This window comes from Perognathus longimembris, chromosome 12 (assembly GCF_023159225.1).
Source record: "Perognathus longimembris pacificus isolate PPM17 chromosome 12, ASM2315922v1, whole genome shotgun sequence".
Classification (NCBI taxonomy): Eukaryota; Metazoa; Chordata; class Mammalia; order Rodentia; family Heteromyidae; genus Perognathus; species Perognathus longimembris.
Genome location: NC_063172.1, coordinates 31,059,412 through 31,076,043, shown reverse-complemented (window position 1 = coordinate 31,076,043; position 16,632 = coordinate 31,059,412). Strand labels below are relative to the sequence as shown.

Sequence of the window (16,632 nt, the reverse complement as noted above, 5' to 3'; positions counted from 1 at the left end):
GACTAGCAATAAACCACCCTTTCGTATCTACACAGAGTATATCCCTAGCCAGCTCATGGCACATGAAAGAAATCTAGATGTTGGAACAACACATTCCTGAGAGGCAGCAGTTCTAAGAGCCCAGCAACCAAGCTTTTCATTCCAGTTTCTTTGTGAACAGACATTTTGTTTCCCCAACTCCGTCACCATGTGCTAACAATTAGATAATGACTCCAGAAACGTAGGGAAAAGCAGTGTCATGGACAGTGGGTGGTTTGTTGCCTTAATTCTTTATTGAAAACATATGGAGATGTTTATATATAAATAGAAAACAATAGAATCCTGCCTTCGTGTTAGCAGCAGCTAATACAACCATATATAAATGGAAATCAAACATATCTGTACCTATTCCAGAATTCTGTTGTACTGGCATCTTCCCATCCTGTCTTATTTGAAAGGATGTATTATTATTTTGAGTTACATTTGACTGGAAAGATATTGCAGATCAAGAGGTTTGTTGTTTTTGTTTTCATTCTTCTCTGTGCTTATTAAATTGCTTTATTAGCAGAGACAATAAATTCTTCCAACTAAACTCCATATTAGGATCATGCATACTAAAAAAAATTTGATACATTTACTCCACTACGGTCTTGTATTTCTTACTTAAAAGTGAAAACTTGTGGGTGAAAGGTTAGAAGGCCTCCTTCAGGAGACAGAATAGTAAAGAGTTGAGAACACATACTGAGACAGACAGACCTGGGGGTGTTTGTTAGTTCTTCCAGTACTGTTTACCAACTATAGAACCTTGGGAAAGTTCAGTAACCCAATTAGGCCTCACTATCTTGAGAAATGAGAATTATAATTGTGTGTGTGTGTGTGTGTGTGTGTGTGTGTTCATATGTGTGTATCCACTTGTGTGCCAGTACTGAGGCTTAAATTCTGGACCTCATGATCTCATTTAGCTTTTTCCCTTCACAGCTGGAACTATACTACTTGAGCCACATGTCCACTTCCAGCTTTTTGCTGATTAGTTGGAGATAAGAGACTCAGATTTTTCTGCCCAGGTTGGCATCTGACCAGGATCCTCAGATCTCTGCCTCTGTGATAGCCAGGATTATAGGTGTGAACTACAATAGCACTTCAATTAATAGCACACCAAGTGATCTATCTGTACAGCATTTCACCATTGCTTGGTTTGTACAAGCCATCACAAAAAAAATTCTATCTGTAAATGCTATCTATATTGGAGTAATGGTTGACAATCTGCAATATATTGATAACCAGTGCTAACAACAGCAACAATTGAGTGCTAATTGTATTCTAGCCTTAACAGTACAGTTTCTCACAACCCATAAGTTTGATGCCATTATCACCCTCATTTTATTTTTTTAAATTTTTATTATCAAACTGATGTACAGAGAGGTTACAGTTTCATACATTAGGCATTGGATACATTTCTTGTACTGTTTGTTACCTCGTCCCTCATTCCCCCTCCCACCTCCCCCTTTCCCTTCCCCCCCCCCATGAGTTGTTCAGTTCATTTACACCAAATAGTTTTGCAAGTATTGCTTTTGTAGTTTGTCTTTTTTTACCCTGTGTCTCTCAATTTTGGTATTCCCTTTCAATATCCTAGTTCTAATACCAGTATACACAGTTTCCAATATACTCAGATAAGATACAGAGATAGTGTAGGTACAACCACAGGAAGGGGATACAAGAAGATCATCAACAAAAGAAGCTACGGTTTCACATGGTATGTTGAAAGTAATTACAAGAATTATATAACACTCATTTCCATAACATGGAGTTCATTTCACTTAGCATCATCTTATATGTTCATAAAGGTATAGCTATTGGACTCGGGATCCTCTGCTGTGACTTGCCTAAACCTGTGCTAATTATTCCCTATGAGGGAGACGATAGAGTCCATGTTTCTTTGGGTCTGGCTCACTTCACTTAGTATAAGTTTTTCCAAGTCCTTCCATTTCCTTACAAATGGGGCAATGTCATTCTTTCTGATAGAGGCATAAAATTCCTTTGTGTATATGTACCACATTTTCCTGATCCATTCGTCTACTGAGGGGCATCTGGGTTGGTTCCAGATTCTTGCTATGACAAATTGTGCTGCGATGAACATTGTTGTGCTCGTGGCTTTAGTGTGATTTTGTTTGTGGTCTTTTGGATAGATACCCAAAAGTATCACCCTCATTTTATAAGGGGGAAAACTGAGACAGGACACAGACTGTCCCAGTCACACAAGCTGAAGATTGATAAACATGATGTTCCAATGGCCACACATATAATCCAGTGGCCACACATATAATCTAGGCCACCCTAAAACACTCATTTACATTGCTTTCCATGTGCCTAAGAGTATCTTAGTGGCCTTCCCAAACTGTAAATATTCCTATCCACTGGATACCTGTTCATTTTCAGTTAAGGAAAGCCAGAAAAAAAAACTTAATGACCATGTTAGATGCTGGTAAATTCAACTCATGAATCTACTTTCACTTCAACAGAAGCTTGTTTCTCTTTAAACGTGCTAGAAACTCCCTGTGTGTATTTATCTTGGCCTACAGATGAAGAAGCCATGAGCTAAGGTGACATGACAGGGGGAGAGAGAGAGGCCAGTCACTTGTGTTGGTAGCCCAGAGTGCCAGTTGGTGTGTCAGGGCTAAAACAGAGTGGGTCCAAGGTTGTGCCCTCTGCACCAGTCTGCTCATTAGCAGTAGGTCTGACAGCTAAACTGCTAACTCACCCCACTGTTGACCTAAATAGCACATAATTATGACCACTTTGCCTGTCTTTCTTATTGGAAACATGAGATTGGCCTGTAATATAGGAAGCACTCAGATACAAGATTGCCGACTCTATCTGCAAAAGAGATTGTGATTTTTCTTTTTCCTTTTGTAAGGAAAGACAGAGTCCAGGGTGAAGGATAGAAAAAGTCATATAAGCGAAGAAGAATAAGACTGCCAAAACACCTTTCTAACTGCCGCACAAGAATGAGACAAGCCCTGAATATAAGACGTGGATGCAAATATTTTCCATATTATTTATTCTAATAACACAGAAGCCACACTGAAAGCTAAGGTGGCTCTTAGTATTGCCTATGACTTGAGTCATTTGCTGAAAACCATAGTGCCGAGAACATTAAGAATCCTTTGAAATTAGAGTAGAATAAGGAGAGCAGGCTTCTACTTTGTTAACCTTCCCATCATTAATAACCAGAAAGCTGATGTCCAGGGCCCCACATTCAGACATGACAATGCTGGCAGCAATGTCTTTGTGAGCTTAGGACACTTCCACAACAAATGTAAAGAAACCACTGCAGAATGGAACCCACTGTAGGGAAAAACACAGCCTTCATATCATGATGAAAGCAAAAAATCATTCTAAGGAAGAAATAAATGCTACTTACCCTCTCCAGTCTAGGCTAACAATAGCAGTGTGGAGGTTGGGAAGCATAGGATTTCAGAGCCAGCTTGACCAGTTGCTAGCTCCATGAGCTTGAGAAAGTCACTTGACCTTACCTATTCACCCATTCTTTCTTCTGAAATGGCATCAGTAGTAAAGCTGCCTTGTCTACATCATGGATTGCCAAAGAAGACCAAAGGAGATTCCATCACCCAATGGCAAATGAAGAATGAGTAGCTGTGCCACCTGATGATAGCTTAGAGATAACTCAGTGGATGAGGTTAATCAGTCTTGGAGAAGAATACAGTCTCAGGGAAACAGAGGGCTTTGTCTTTGCATGTCAGGGCTGAGTAGCAATTTAGCTGCAACCCGCAGAGGAGCCTGTTATATTCTAAGTTCTTGCAGTGACAACACTGGCTACATGAAATCACTGTGTGCTTTCCTACCATTTGGAAACAGTTTACAAACTGGCAAGCGGGCAGAGTTGCCTGGGATTAGGGTTTTACACCAGGGAGTACAGTGTTTCATATCTTGTTCTATGACTTCCCTCCCTCGGGAGTCAACAGATAGAACAACAACAAAATCAGAAACCCCAGACAAGCCTGTCAGTTTGAGGCCTTTTAACTTCAGCAGAACTCACAATTAAAATAAGATAGAAGATCTCTTTGGGGAGAAGAGATGCAGAAATAAGTCCACAGGGCATTCTTACTTTTGTGTGAGCATGGCCAAGACTCTGGAGATCTCTGCCATGTAGGAGGAATTGTATCCTAGGATACGGTAGACTCGTAAGAAAATGGTTGAATGCATATGATTGCGAGTAAATATAATTCACTAATTTTAACACATTTCCTTTCATTATACTTTTTTTTAATCCTCCCAAGCCAATCTTTGGCATTTGGCAAGTCCCAAGAAGAGTAACTTTGCATTGCAGAACCTTGAGGTAATATGCAGACAGACCACCACCACCACCACCACCACCACCACTGCCCCCGTGCGCCCCCCCCCCCCCCCCGCCAGCTGGGCAGAGCAACAGCAATGTATGCTTTGGAAACTGCATACAAAGAGGCTGAGAATTTGGTTATTGTCATTTGATAGTTGCCAAGGAGAAAGCAGAGAAGCAGCAGATAGGAACCAAACACTTTGTCTCTGTGTCTCGCTCTCTTTTGTTGTTTTTGTTTTTGTTTTTTTTAGGGCAGTATTTCTAATTACAGTCTGGTGATGGAGTCTGATTCAGGAACCTTCCTTCCTACCGGCCTGCAGTTCAGTGGCAGTGAAAGGGCCAGAAATATCATGAAGGAGATCATGGGCCTGCTGAAGCATCTAAATGTCACCAGGGTCTTTGATGGAGGAGAAGGGACAGACATTAACTTCTGGATTCAAGCTGGAGTGCCGGGTAAGAACAACAAGGAAGCAAATGTTCCTCACTTGTTGCCACTTATTTGTAATAAGATCTCTCTGTAATTCATCACAACAGTTAATGACAGGCCATAGACTCTGTGGAAACCTTAAGCCTTTGTCTATCTGGAATAATCTGATGGCTTCCAAACCTAAGATAATGGTGCTCAACTGATATTCCATTCCTGATCTGTCTTCTCTTTCTAATTGATCACTGAAAAGCTTCTGATCTAATGATTCTAAAATTCATCCTAGAAATCAGTGGTTCCATTTCATTTTGTATTTATCTGTGTTTTTTTAAAATAAGTGTCCTTGGTGAGTGTAGAGCAGTGATCCCATAATCAGAATGTCATAAACAGAAAGCAACACAACTCATGTCCTAACTCAAGTCCTATGCTAACAAACTTTCACTGACCCAATACTGTGGTATCTGAAAATTTTACCATTCTTTGTTCTGTTAGGATGAGATGCTTCCTGCTATGTCTTTCCTTACTGGGAAGACTTCTGTTAAGAGTCTGAACATAAACTGAATTTCTCTGATGGGTGACTTGTCATGTGACTATCCTGAAGAGAAATCTTAAGCCCTTGGGAACAGCGATGAAATTATACTTATTTATTTTATTTTATTTTGCTATTTATTTATAAAATTATAGTGTTGTGTAATTATAATATAATATAAAATGATTTTTAAAAGTTATTTTAATTGAAATAAAATGATAAAATCTGGCTAAGGCCATTACAGGAATAGCAGTGGGAACAGAACGAAAAACAACTCATGCCTCTTCTGGGACAGGTCATGGCAAAGAACTATTGATAACAAGCTTTTATGAACCAATATTGTTCCCTGTACAACATGATATCCACTATCAAAACAACTGGTGTTTGCCATATACTGGTGGCTCACACACACAATCCTAGCTACTTAAGAACTGAAGTCTGAGAATCTAGATTTGAGTCCAACCTGGGCAGACACATTCAAGAGACTCTTATCTTTAATTAATCAACAACAAAAAGAAGTGGGTGGTGGTTTAAGTAGTAGAGCACCATCCTTGGGTAAAAAACCAAACAAGAATTTGAAGCCTTGAGTTTATGCACAGGTATATATATTCACACACACACACACACACACACACACACACACACACACACACACTTTAACATTTAACGGTTTAACATTAACTGTTTCCAGAACAATTTTTTAACTACAAACATATAGAACATATCATAGATTTGTTTTTAAAAATCAACAATAAGTATCCTAAGATCACTCCACTCCAGCTTTCTTTTTCCTTTCTTTTTTTCTGCCTATAAAGCATACTACATGGGCTTAAGATATTTAGAAAGCTTATTCTTAACATACTGGAAGTTTTAAAAACATACTTGATGTTTTAAGGCTTATACTAATTCTTCACAACTAAAAATAGAAGGGAATTTCCTTTATCCCAATAAAGGGCTCCAATTTCTCTCCAATTGTCCTGTGTATATTTTAACTATAGTTTAAAATTTTCTCCAAGCAACATTTCTATTTCCAATTGTGTAAAATCTCTGGACATGAATGATGTTCCATGTATGTTGTTGTTAAACATGATCAAAATATAGGAAAGAGAATTTCCCCCTTAAGTTGTACAGAATCATTTGTTCAAAATGTTAACTTTCTTTCCTGGGGCTTATTTTCACTAAGAAATATTTAAAATTGGAGAATCCCTCCAAAAGTGGCTGAATGTGAACTGTGGGGAAGAGGCTGGTGTATCAGGGCAATTTAGAGACCCCATTCTTAAGGGGACAGTAGTCAAATAGGAAGTAAGAAGGGACTGAAACCCTTCTCAGAAAGGGGACAGAAAACATCCCCACCCAGGTATTTCTTGCTTTGCCGTGTTTGATCATGAGAACTCTCTCCAACTTTATTCCTTCACGTGTCTGTGGAATGTGTGCTTTGTGGAACATGAGATGATATGGGAATAGAATGGTTCTGTGTGGAATGAACAAGTTGATTTAATTGTCTGCACCTGAGGTAAGAAGGCCTTCTCCCACTTGGCCCCAGTGGGATACACTGGATTTCTACCTAGTGACTAGAGTGGTTGTTTAAGGTGATTAAGTTAAAATTTCTTGCATTTCTGCTTCTGAGGTAAATCCATTAAAGCTTTTGCAGATACTGTCTTTTAACCTATACCACCACCCTATGAAGTAGATACAATCATCCTTATTTTGCAGTTGAAGAAACAGAGTCAAAGGGGCTAAATAACTTGCACAAGATCCCCTGCCTTTAGGCTTGAAGTCTCTCAGAACAGGTCATTTGGAGGGGGGGGGGGGTGTGCTTGTTTATTTCCCTACAGCACATAAGAGCACAGGAAGTTTAGAATGCTGAGATGGTCTTCCACATCTCTAGCATTCTCTAAAATGTTTATCTTGGGCTGGGAATATGGCCTAGTGGTAGAGTGTTTGCCTCAAATACATGAAGCCCTGGGTTTGATTCCTCAGCACCACATATATAGAAAAAGCCAGAAGTGGTGCTGTGGCTCAAGTAGTAGATTGCTAGACTTGCGCAAAAAAAAAAAAAAAAAATGTTTATTTTAACTCAGTTCTTGCTTATGCAGAGGATTTCAGTTCATTCCTACTCAGAAGTAATTTGCCTCTGGGAGAAAGGGGTTTGTTATTGCAAGGAATCACTTATTTCTTCTTACACTCTTTGTTCCACTCCTATCTTCATTCTGCCAACCAGCCAGATTTCCACAAAGTGAATAGTTCCTTTAAATGACTGTAAATGTTTCCTAGAATTCCTTTTTATTTCCTTTAGAGTGTTTGAAGAATGAACCAAACTATTGCAACCATTCCCTTATTACTGTTGGGCTATCTTCTGATACTTCAAAAGATATCAAACCTTTGGTCTATTCCTGGAAGAAACAATGGGATCTACTCACGTGACAATGTTTGTTATCCAGTGAAAACTTTAGGCACAAAAAAGAATCATAACTGATCTGAAAAATAACATTAAAATTATTCCAGTTACATATTTTGTATTTCTCAGGCAAGAAGATTTAAAATATTATATATTATATTTTAAATGATGGCTTACCCAACTTTAGAAATATTAATGAAAAATTTTTCCACAATTAATATCTTTTTACTTCTCCTTGTCTCCCAGTGATTCAATAAACATTTATTGAGTCCCTTACATGGTCTAAGCTTACTAATTTTCTGTAATCTGAAGTGACCTGAGCCCTTGTTTTTTTTAATTTTCCACATATGCTGAAAACCAACATAGTAGCTGAGAACACAGAGAGAGTTAAAATCCAATATGATTTTTCACTATTTACAGAAGATAAATAGGTAAATTTATGAAAGGATCATTTTAGAGAGAGGTGAAATGATATACTTCATAGGTCTAAATGAAATCCCAAAGGACAGGTATCCAATAGGATATCAACATGAATATGAGGCTTTGGGGTGGGGTAACAGGTTTTTAACAAACAAGCATCTCAAATGTAATTTCCATGTAAGCCTTGTGTTCTAGATCCTGACCAACAGCTTCCTTGCATTTCTTCCTCCCTTCCATATCCCTGCTCATCTCTTGAAATCTGTATGCTTCTTAAGTACACTCTCCAATCACTAGTGTTCATGATTCTTTTTCAATCCGTGGCCCTCCATTGCTTTTCTGAATTTCCAAAGTACTTTTTATCTTTATTCCGGATTCAGGCACTTCAATTCCACATATGCCATTGTCCTTAAGTGGCTAGAAGCTTAATGTGCATACTGCCTTCTATATTCAGTTATCAATACTTGAGTTTAAGGTCAGTGATTTCTACTTCTTCACCTCTTCCTTAGCTTTTAAGTTTAGTCTAGAGAAATACCTAAATCTTGCAATTCTGATTTAATAAAAACACTGGAAAATAATTGTTTTCTTGACAGGTTTTTAATCTCTTAGATTGAGTGGAGAGAGAATGAAAGATGCTAAAAAAAAGACTCATAACATTTTTTAAATATTGAAAGGATGGTTTACATTAGGAAATCTGGAGCAATTAGGGTAATTTCTCTTAAAGCCACAAGGAAGGAGATAATAAAGCAAATATCCCCTAGTAATTTGATGATGTTCCTACACACAATAATGAAAAGCTGATTCCTTTTTTTTTGCCAGTCCTGGGGCTTGGACTCAGGGCCTAAGCACTGTCCCTGGCTGCTGCTTTCTCAAGGCCAGCACTCTACCTCTTGATCCACAGAACCACTTCCCGCTTTTTCTGTGGTGCTGAGGAATTGAACCCAGAGTTTCATGAGTGCAAGGAAAGCACTCTACCACTAAGCCATATTCCAAGCCCTGGTTCCTGATTCATTCAAGGACAATATATGAATAACCTAAAGTAATCTCAGAGTTCAAGTTAGTCTCTACTTACTCCAGATAGAGAGACTTTAAACCCTTTAAGTTTTGCCTGATTCTGGCTAACTATGAGCTCAGTCAGGGATAAAGGGTTAGAGGATTCTGTTTCATTCTGTATACTGCAGCATAATAGGTGGTTTACAGATTTCCCTAGCCATATCCTTCTTGAACATCTTTCTCTAGAATATCTCCCACAAAATCCACACTAACAGAAAATTAAATACCCTCTTCATGAGACCTAAGAGAATGAAGTCTTCTCTTACTCCATATCTAACAAGAAGAATATTCTCTTTGGTTTTAGAATCTAAATCAACCTTTCTTTTTTCTAGTCTGTTAATTTGTGATAGATAATGTGCTGGGGGTGGAGTGAGAGGAACAATGACTAGAGGCCTTGACTGTGTGTGTTGTGTTTCACAACTTCCTGTACATATGATGGACTTTTTCTAAGACTTGACTCTTTGATAACCAAGCAGCTTTTCTTGTCATTGACTCCATGGTACTGAGTGGGGAGTAGTCGTGAGGAAAACAAGAGCTGTATCCTTGCAGACTCCACAGCCCAGGGAGGGGGACCTTAGTTACTGCCTCTAAAAAGCCCATATTGCAACCCACGCGTCCTAATTTCCACAATAGCATCCTCATGTGTTTCTCCTCTGCCTCTGTTCCTCTTCCTCATTGCCTGCTACTGAGATGAAAAAACCTCAAGACGATCCAGGACATGCAACCAAATGTTCTCCAAGTCCTGTTTACTTTAAATTTCCTCTCTTTCTTAAATCCTCTCCCTCCTTTCCACCCACAGAGCTCATCTCATCACAATACACCAGTTCCTATGACAGCCTCCTACTAACATGCCAACCTGCATTCCTTGTCCCTTCCATTTAATTCTAAATTGAAAATCAATGTGCCAATTGGGATGCTTTGGTCTGTAAAGTAAAAACTGAACAAATACCCATCTCCAGATGGTAGTATGAGGATTTTTTAAAAATAATATTTGAATTTGAAATTTCTATTTGAATTCTATTTGAAAGGGTTTTGACATGAGTGATTACAGACTGTGGCTTTTGCTTTGTTTTGTTGGTTTTTTTATACTACAGACAATTAAATCCAGGGACTTGCATGTGCCAAGCAAGCGCCCTACCACTCTAAGGGTTCCTCAGCCCTGCAGAGGGCTTAATTTAGGTCTTCAACCTCATCAGAGATCTTGATCCTTTATGTCTTTCACGTTTCTATCCTTGGCATGTTGACTTTTGTCTTCAGGCTTGTCCCCTCATGGTCCCAAAATGGCTGCAGTTGTTCCCAACAGCACATTTCCCCATATACTGCACAATAGTAGAAGAGAGAAAAGTCTGTAATTCACAACCCTTTCTTAGAGCAAGGAATTCTTTCCAGAAGCTCTAAAATTAATTTCCACCTCAATCTTATTGACCAGCATTGTAACCTGTTTGTGACTGAGTCGTGCTGTATTAATAGAGTAGAGCTATCAAGATTAACTTTTGTTGATCAAATTCTGCACCCTGTGCATATGAGGGAACCTATTCTCCACTGAAATTATAGCTTTCTCAAGTATGAGAAAGTCTTATCCATTGGCTCAATAATTAAAAGTAACTACAGTATCTGATCATTTCCCTTCCTTGCTTGAAATTCTTCCCTTGTATCCAGAGTGTTGCACATTACAAACAGGTCTAGTTAGCACAGAATGCGCCAGGCCTTTCTGTTCTACTCTCTGTATGGGGCACCAGTTTCTCCTTTGTGGCCACCCAATGCTTTCCTGTGCATCTCCCAATCACATCTTCTGACTGAAATTCCTAATATATCCTTTGTTCTTACACTTGTTTGCCACTGGACCTGCACTAGTCTCCCTTTTTTCACCAGAAATTCCACATGGTTCTTCCCTTTAGAAGCCCCATCTAATTTCTTGAATCCCAGGACAGCAGTCCTTGAATGTGTTCCCATAGCACCTTTGGCTTTCTTCCACTTGTAGGTCGTACCTGGCTCTTATCATTGTGACAGTTGTGAATTCTTCGGAATTCCTAGTGTCTGAAAAGAAGTGTCTGACTCTCCACAAAGTATCCATGAGTCAGATGCTGAGTGAGTAGGGCTGAGGGTTGCAGGAAGAGTGACACTTCTATTCACTATGGCACATCACCTAGCTCTAAGTTATGATGACCGTAGAAATAGAATTCTTCATTGAGATGTCCTCTTTCCCTACATATTGGATTGTTTTAAAAATCATATTCGATTTCTTCCATCCTTTCTGTCATAGTCCAGTCTTCATGTTGAAGTACCAAATATGCAGTTTACTCAGGGTTTAACATATTTTACATCTTGCTTATTTATATCCAATACTTCATATGATATTAAGCAGAACCTAATTAAAACTTTCCATTTTGACATTTCCCAAAGCCTTTCTTCTAAAATGTTCCAAGAAAACAGACAATGAGGGCACCCGTAGACATGCTTATGCAAACTAAGTGAATGATTCAGTCATTGGACCCTGCGCACATGTTTTCTCATCACCAGATAGAATAGTGCAATTCTATGTCTCCTGGTGTCCCTAATTAAAATATACCTCTCTTATAATGAGAACTTTCTGTGCAGTGTACTTTGAGGAGATAGATGCTCCATAGTGAGGAGGCCTCACCCCACTGAGCGCATGAAAAAGGTACATGCAGAGCCCTGTGAAGTCCTTGAGCTCTCATTTAAATAGCCAGAGAACTTCCCTTCAATCAACAAGCATGTCTTGAGTACCTAACATAAACCAGATACTGGGTCAGCTCTGAGAACAGAGCATGAAAATAATTGACCAGACCTCTGCATTTGTGGCATTTGCATGGGAGAGGGGACAGTGGGAGGAGATGGACTACCACACTGGACTCTACGGCCACTCCCTCGTGATGGATTGGCTAGCCTGTTGGAAGCGGGGGCTCCCTGCAGCTAATCTCCAGCAACTTCAGAAAGAAAGTACCACACGGCATATGGTTAGCCCAAGAATTTCAGCATGATTCTACTAAATGTTTTATCATTTCAGAAATTTTTAAACATTATGGAAGTGGCAAGGACCGAATAATGAACCTACCTGTGCCATTAGGCTCTTAACAGGGTTTGCTCATGAACAGTCTTAGTTCATCTGGCCCTAATTATTCTCCTACATCCAGATTATTTGGAATTGGATCTGTTAATCTGCAAGTGTTTTAATCTCTATGTCTGTAAGGTAATATTCATTTTTTTATTTATTTATTTTTGTTTTTCCTATTTTTTTCTTTTATTTTTTTTCAAATTTTTATTATCAAACTGATGTACAGAGAGGTTACCGTTTCATACATTAGGCATTGGATACATTTCTTGTACTGTTTGTTACCTTGTCCCTCATACCCCCTTCCCCCTCCCCCTTACCCTTTCCCCCCCCGAGGTGTTCAGTTCACTTACACCAAACAGTTTTGCAAGTATTGCTTTTGTAGTTGTTTGTCTTTTTTTACCCTGTGTCTCTCAAATTTGGTATTCTCTTTCAATTTCCTAGTTCCAATACCAGTATACACGGTTTCCAATAGTAATATTCATTTTATGTACCTATCTGTAACAATATGCAGTTATTCTACCTAAAATATTTTATGATAATTTGTTAATATAGCAAACATATAGTTTCCAGATGTTCCAATTAGTTACTTCACAGTTTTTTTTAAAGATGGTTTTCTGGTTTAAACATAGATTTCAATAAGGCCTAGGCTCACACATCTCTTAAAGTTCTCTTCCTTCCTTCCTTCCTTCCTTCTTCCTTCCTTCCTTCCTTCCTTCCTTCCTTCCTTCCTTCCTTCCTTCCTTCCTTCCTTCCTTCCTTCCTTCCTTCCTTCCTTCCTTCCTTCCTTCCTTCCTTTCTTTCTTTCTTTCTTTCTTTCTTTCTTTCTTTCTTTCTTCTTTCTTTCTTTCTTTCTTTCTTTCTTTCTTTCTTTCTTTCTTTTGTTTGTCATGGGGCTTGAACTCAGCACCTGGGCTCTATCCCTGAGCTCTTTTGCTGAAGGCTAGCACTCTGTCACTTTAAGCCACAATTCCACTTCCGGTTTTCTGATGGTTAGAGATAAGAGCCATGGGCTTTCCTGCCAGGGCTCACTTTGAACTGTGATCCCAGATCTCAGCCTCCTGAGTAGCTAAGATTACAGGCATAAGCCACCAGCACAAGGCTTAAATTTTTAATAACCAATATATTCTACCTTCAGGGGCTGGGAATATGGTCTAGTGGTAAAGTACTCTCCTCGCCTTGCATATATGAATCCCTGGGTTCGATTCCTCAGCACCACATATATAGAAAAAAGCCGGAAGTGGCACTGTGGCTCAAGAGGTAGAGTGCTAGCCTTGAGCAAAAAGAAGCCAGGGACAGTGCTCAGGCCCTGAGTCCACGCCCCAGGACTGGCAACAAAAACAAAACAAAACAAAACAATATATTCTACCTTCATCTTTGTTTCATCCCATTCAGCTCTAACAGAAACCTAGTAACTTGATTTGATTCCTTCCGCAAGGCAATACTGACCACATTCCTCTGTCTCCTGTGTTTCCTAGGAATTGGTAGCTAAATTAGTGGCTTGATCTGTTTCAAGTCTGATTTTGAATGATAGAATGGGGTGGGGAGAGGTAAGAATATGTATGTTTTTCTTCATTCCCATTAAGTGAAATGTCTATCTTTTAAATCCACTATTTCATTGTGGTGTGTTCTAAATGATACCTTTTAATTCTGTCACTTTTTCTTTGCTGATTCCTTTACACACATACACACATGAGCTTGAACTCAGGATCTAGGCTCTGTCCCTGAGATTTTCTACTGAAGGCTAGCACTCTGTCACTTTGAGCCAGGAAAGAGAGAGAGTCTATTATACCCTAAATATGTCATATAATTTCCTAAGAACTTTTGAAGTGGAAAGAATTATCCTACAATCCATTTTCAGATGCATCTATGAGATTCAGAGAGTTTCCTTTGTCCAAAGCCACATAGATATTAAGTGGAGAAGTCAGAAATAAGAGATATATAAGATTCAGCCCCTGACCTTAAGGAGCTAATGCATGATTTCAACACAAGAAGGCCAAAGTGTAATAGATGATGCAAGACAGCCATTAATCTGCTGAGGCACCACAAAAGAGGTGGCATTTCACCTAATTTTAAGGAAAGAATTGAATTCTTTTGGAAAGAAAGGAAATGGCATTTCATGTTAAAAGATGGGACTAAGCAGAGTTCTGTAATTAAGAACATCCAATGGTTTTTGAAATCTTAGGTGGTCTGGTTTTACCAGAGTTCAGATTTATATAGAGATGGATTCAAAGATAAAACTTAAAGGTTGCATAAGGGCCCGGCAAGGATATGAATGCTATTCTGAAGACTAAAGACAATCAAAGACTTCTGAAGGCTTTGAACAGAAGTGAGACATGTTAAGCCGAATGTCACTACTGGGATGGCTCTGTTTAGCACCTGAAGACTAGATGCAACTACATAGATCCATATACCTCATAATGTATCACAAGTCTTCTGGTAATTTTTTTGGTAAATTGGTATCTTGTTTGTCCTTTTCTATCAGAGGTTTTGACACATTAAGCCTTCCACTTGGAAAGATGCAGTTTAGTTATCACCCTGTGATTCAGCAGTGGCTACTTTGAAATTCTCAGATGCAAACAAATAATGTCTGATCCATTGGACATGATATTTTTGTTCAGTCTTGGGTCAAATAAATTGTGGCCCCTATGGCATTGGATAAACTTCTTATAAGAGTTTTGCTCAAATATGCTTATCAATTTCATTACTTTAATAATTGTAGAATTAGGAAAATGTGATGATGAAAGAGATTTTGACCAAATTGAGTTCATATTGAATAGACAGTTTTTAGTATAGAAATGGGTTATATCTCAATTATATATAATAGACTCTCTAATTTGGGTAATTTAAGATCTTCCCTCTGGTCAGTATTAAAGTTCAAACATGACCACTTAGTGTGATATTCTTATAGATTCCCCTCATGGGAATTTCAAACATAGTAAACTAAATCTCCCTCTGAGCCCATTTTTAGAAGGAAATATGCGATTACATAATTGATTATAACTAAATTTTATTTTCTAATATGACATTTGCTCTCTTAATTGTCCTTCCACTCTAGAATGTATAAGCCAAATACAACTGGACTCTGTAAATTCTGTTGTTATGGATCTTTTCAGATGTGCTTCAGAGAACTATTCCTATAGTAAGACTAGATATGAGTGCCTGGAGTTTTCTTAGTCCCTCCTTCCTTTCATTCATTTTCCTTCCCTCTTTCTTTCCTTCCTTACTTCCTTCCTTCACTTACAGATAAGAGAACACACTCCTAGAAATAGGGCATAAACTTCATTAGTATAAAAAAAACTATCAAGCTGTTGGGAAAATGTTTACTAAACTAAAAAATTCTACATTTTACAGAAAGTTAATCATTGCTAATATCATATTTACAGATTTAATTAATACATATCATTTTAATGCTTTTAGCACTGCACTGAGAAATGAACTACAAAAAAATAGAGCCATTGTCCAGATAGGTTGAGGATTCCAGTCTCCCTCCCCTCAGAAAACTTTATCTGAAGTGCCTGATGATTGTAGTCACAAGACAGCACCATTAGCTCATTTTTCATTTTATGCTAGTTCAACCCCATTCAATGTCCATTTAAACCCAAGAAATAAGTTTGCCTATATTTGTGATTCTTATTTTTGGTTCAAAGGCCTCAGGGAAATTTTTTTTAATGTATCATGCTGGGACACCACTCCCAACAATTCCAATTTAATTGGTCCAGTTTAGGGCCTTAACAGTTGCATACATCCAGGTACCACCACTTATGGAAATCTGTTCATCTCACAAGTCTATTTTTAGAAGTTCCCAGGCAAAATATATTTTGAACATTAAGGAAATGGGTTCAGAATCTTACTCTACTCCTCACTAGCTTGTGACCTTACTAAAGGAATTTAAACACTTGCAACCTCAATACCTTAAAAAAAAGTTGTAATAAAATAACTTCATGAGATTATATAATTTTTACAAAGGATAGATGCTGCAAAATACACAAAATTATCACAGATCTGTATCACACTTTGACAATAAAGAAAAAAATTATCACAGAATGAGCCACTGTTGTTATTTTACTTATTAAAAAATTGTTTCTTAGTCTACACTTCTTCAGTATTGACAGAAATTCAATTCAAATGATCTGATATAAAAATGGATAGTTTAGACTGGGGGCAGTGGCATACGCCTGTAATCTCGGCTACTTAAAAGGCAGAGATTGAGAGAAGCATGGTTCAAGGTCAGCCCAGGAAAATAACTAGCAAGGTCCCATCTTAATAAATTGGACATAGTGTTGTATACTTGTGGTCACAGTCTGAGGCAAGCTTGGGAAAAATCATGGAATTGTACCTGAAAAAATTAACCCAAAATAGGCTGAGTGCATAACTTAAGTGGTAGAGCCCCTGCCTAATA

At 38.3% G+C, this 16,632-nt stretch overlaps 1 protein-coding gene across 3 annotated transcripts in view; it reads left to right on the top strand.

Moving 5' to 3' along the window:
• The window catches only part of Cpq (carboxypeptidase Q), a 314,855-nt gene that overhangs the window by 246,272 nt on the left and 51,951 nt on the right, over positions 1 to 16,632 (top strand). For 2 of the 3 annotated variants that reach the window (XM_048358927.1, XM_048358926.1), the window contains exon 6: positions 4,588 to 4,789. In XM_048358927.1, coding sequence (XP_048214884.1) covers positions 4,588 to 4,789 — 202 coding nt within the window. Of the gene's footprint in view, positions 1 to 4,587; positions 4,790 to 10,251; positions 10,509 to 16,632 lie in introns of those variants that run through there. The other variant, XM_048358928.1, reaches the window with a different exon arrangement.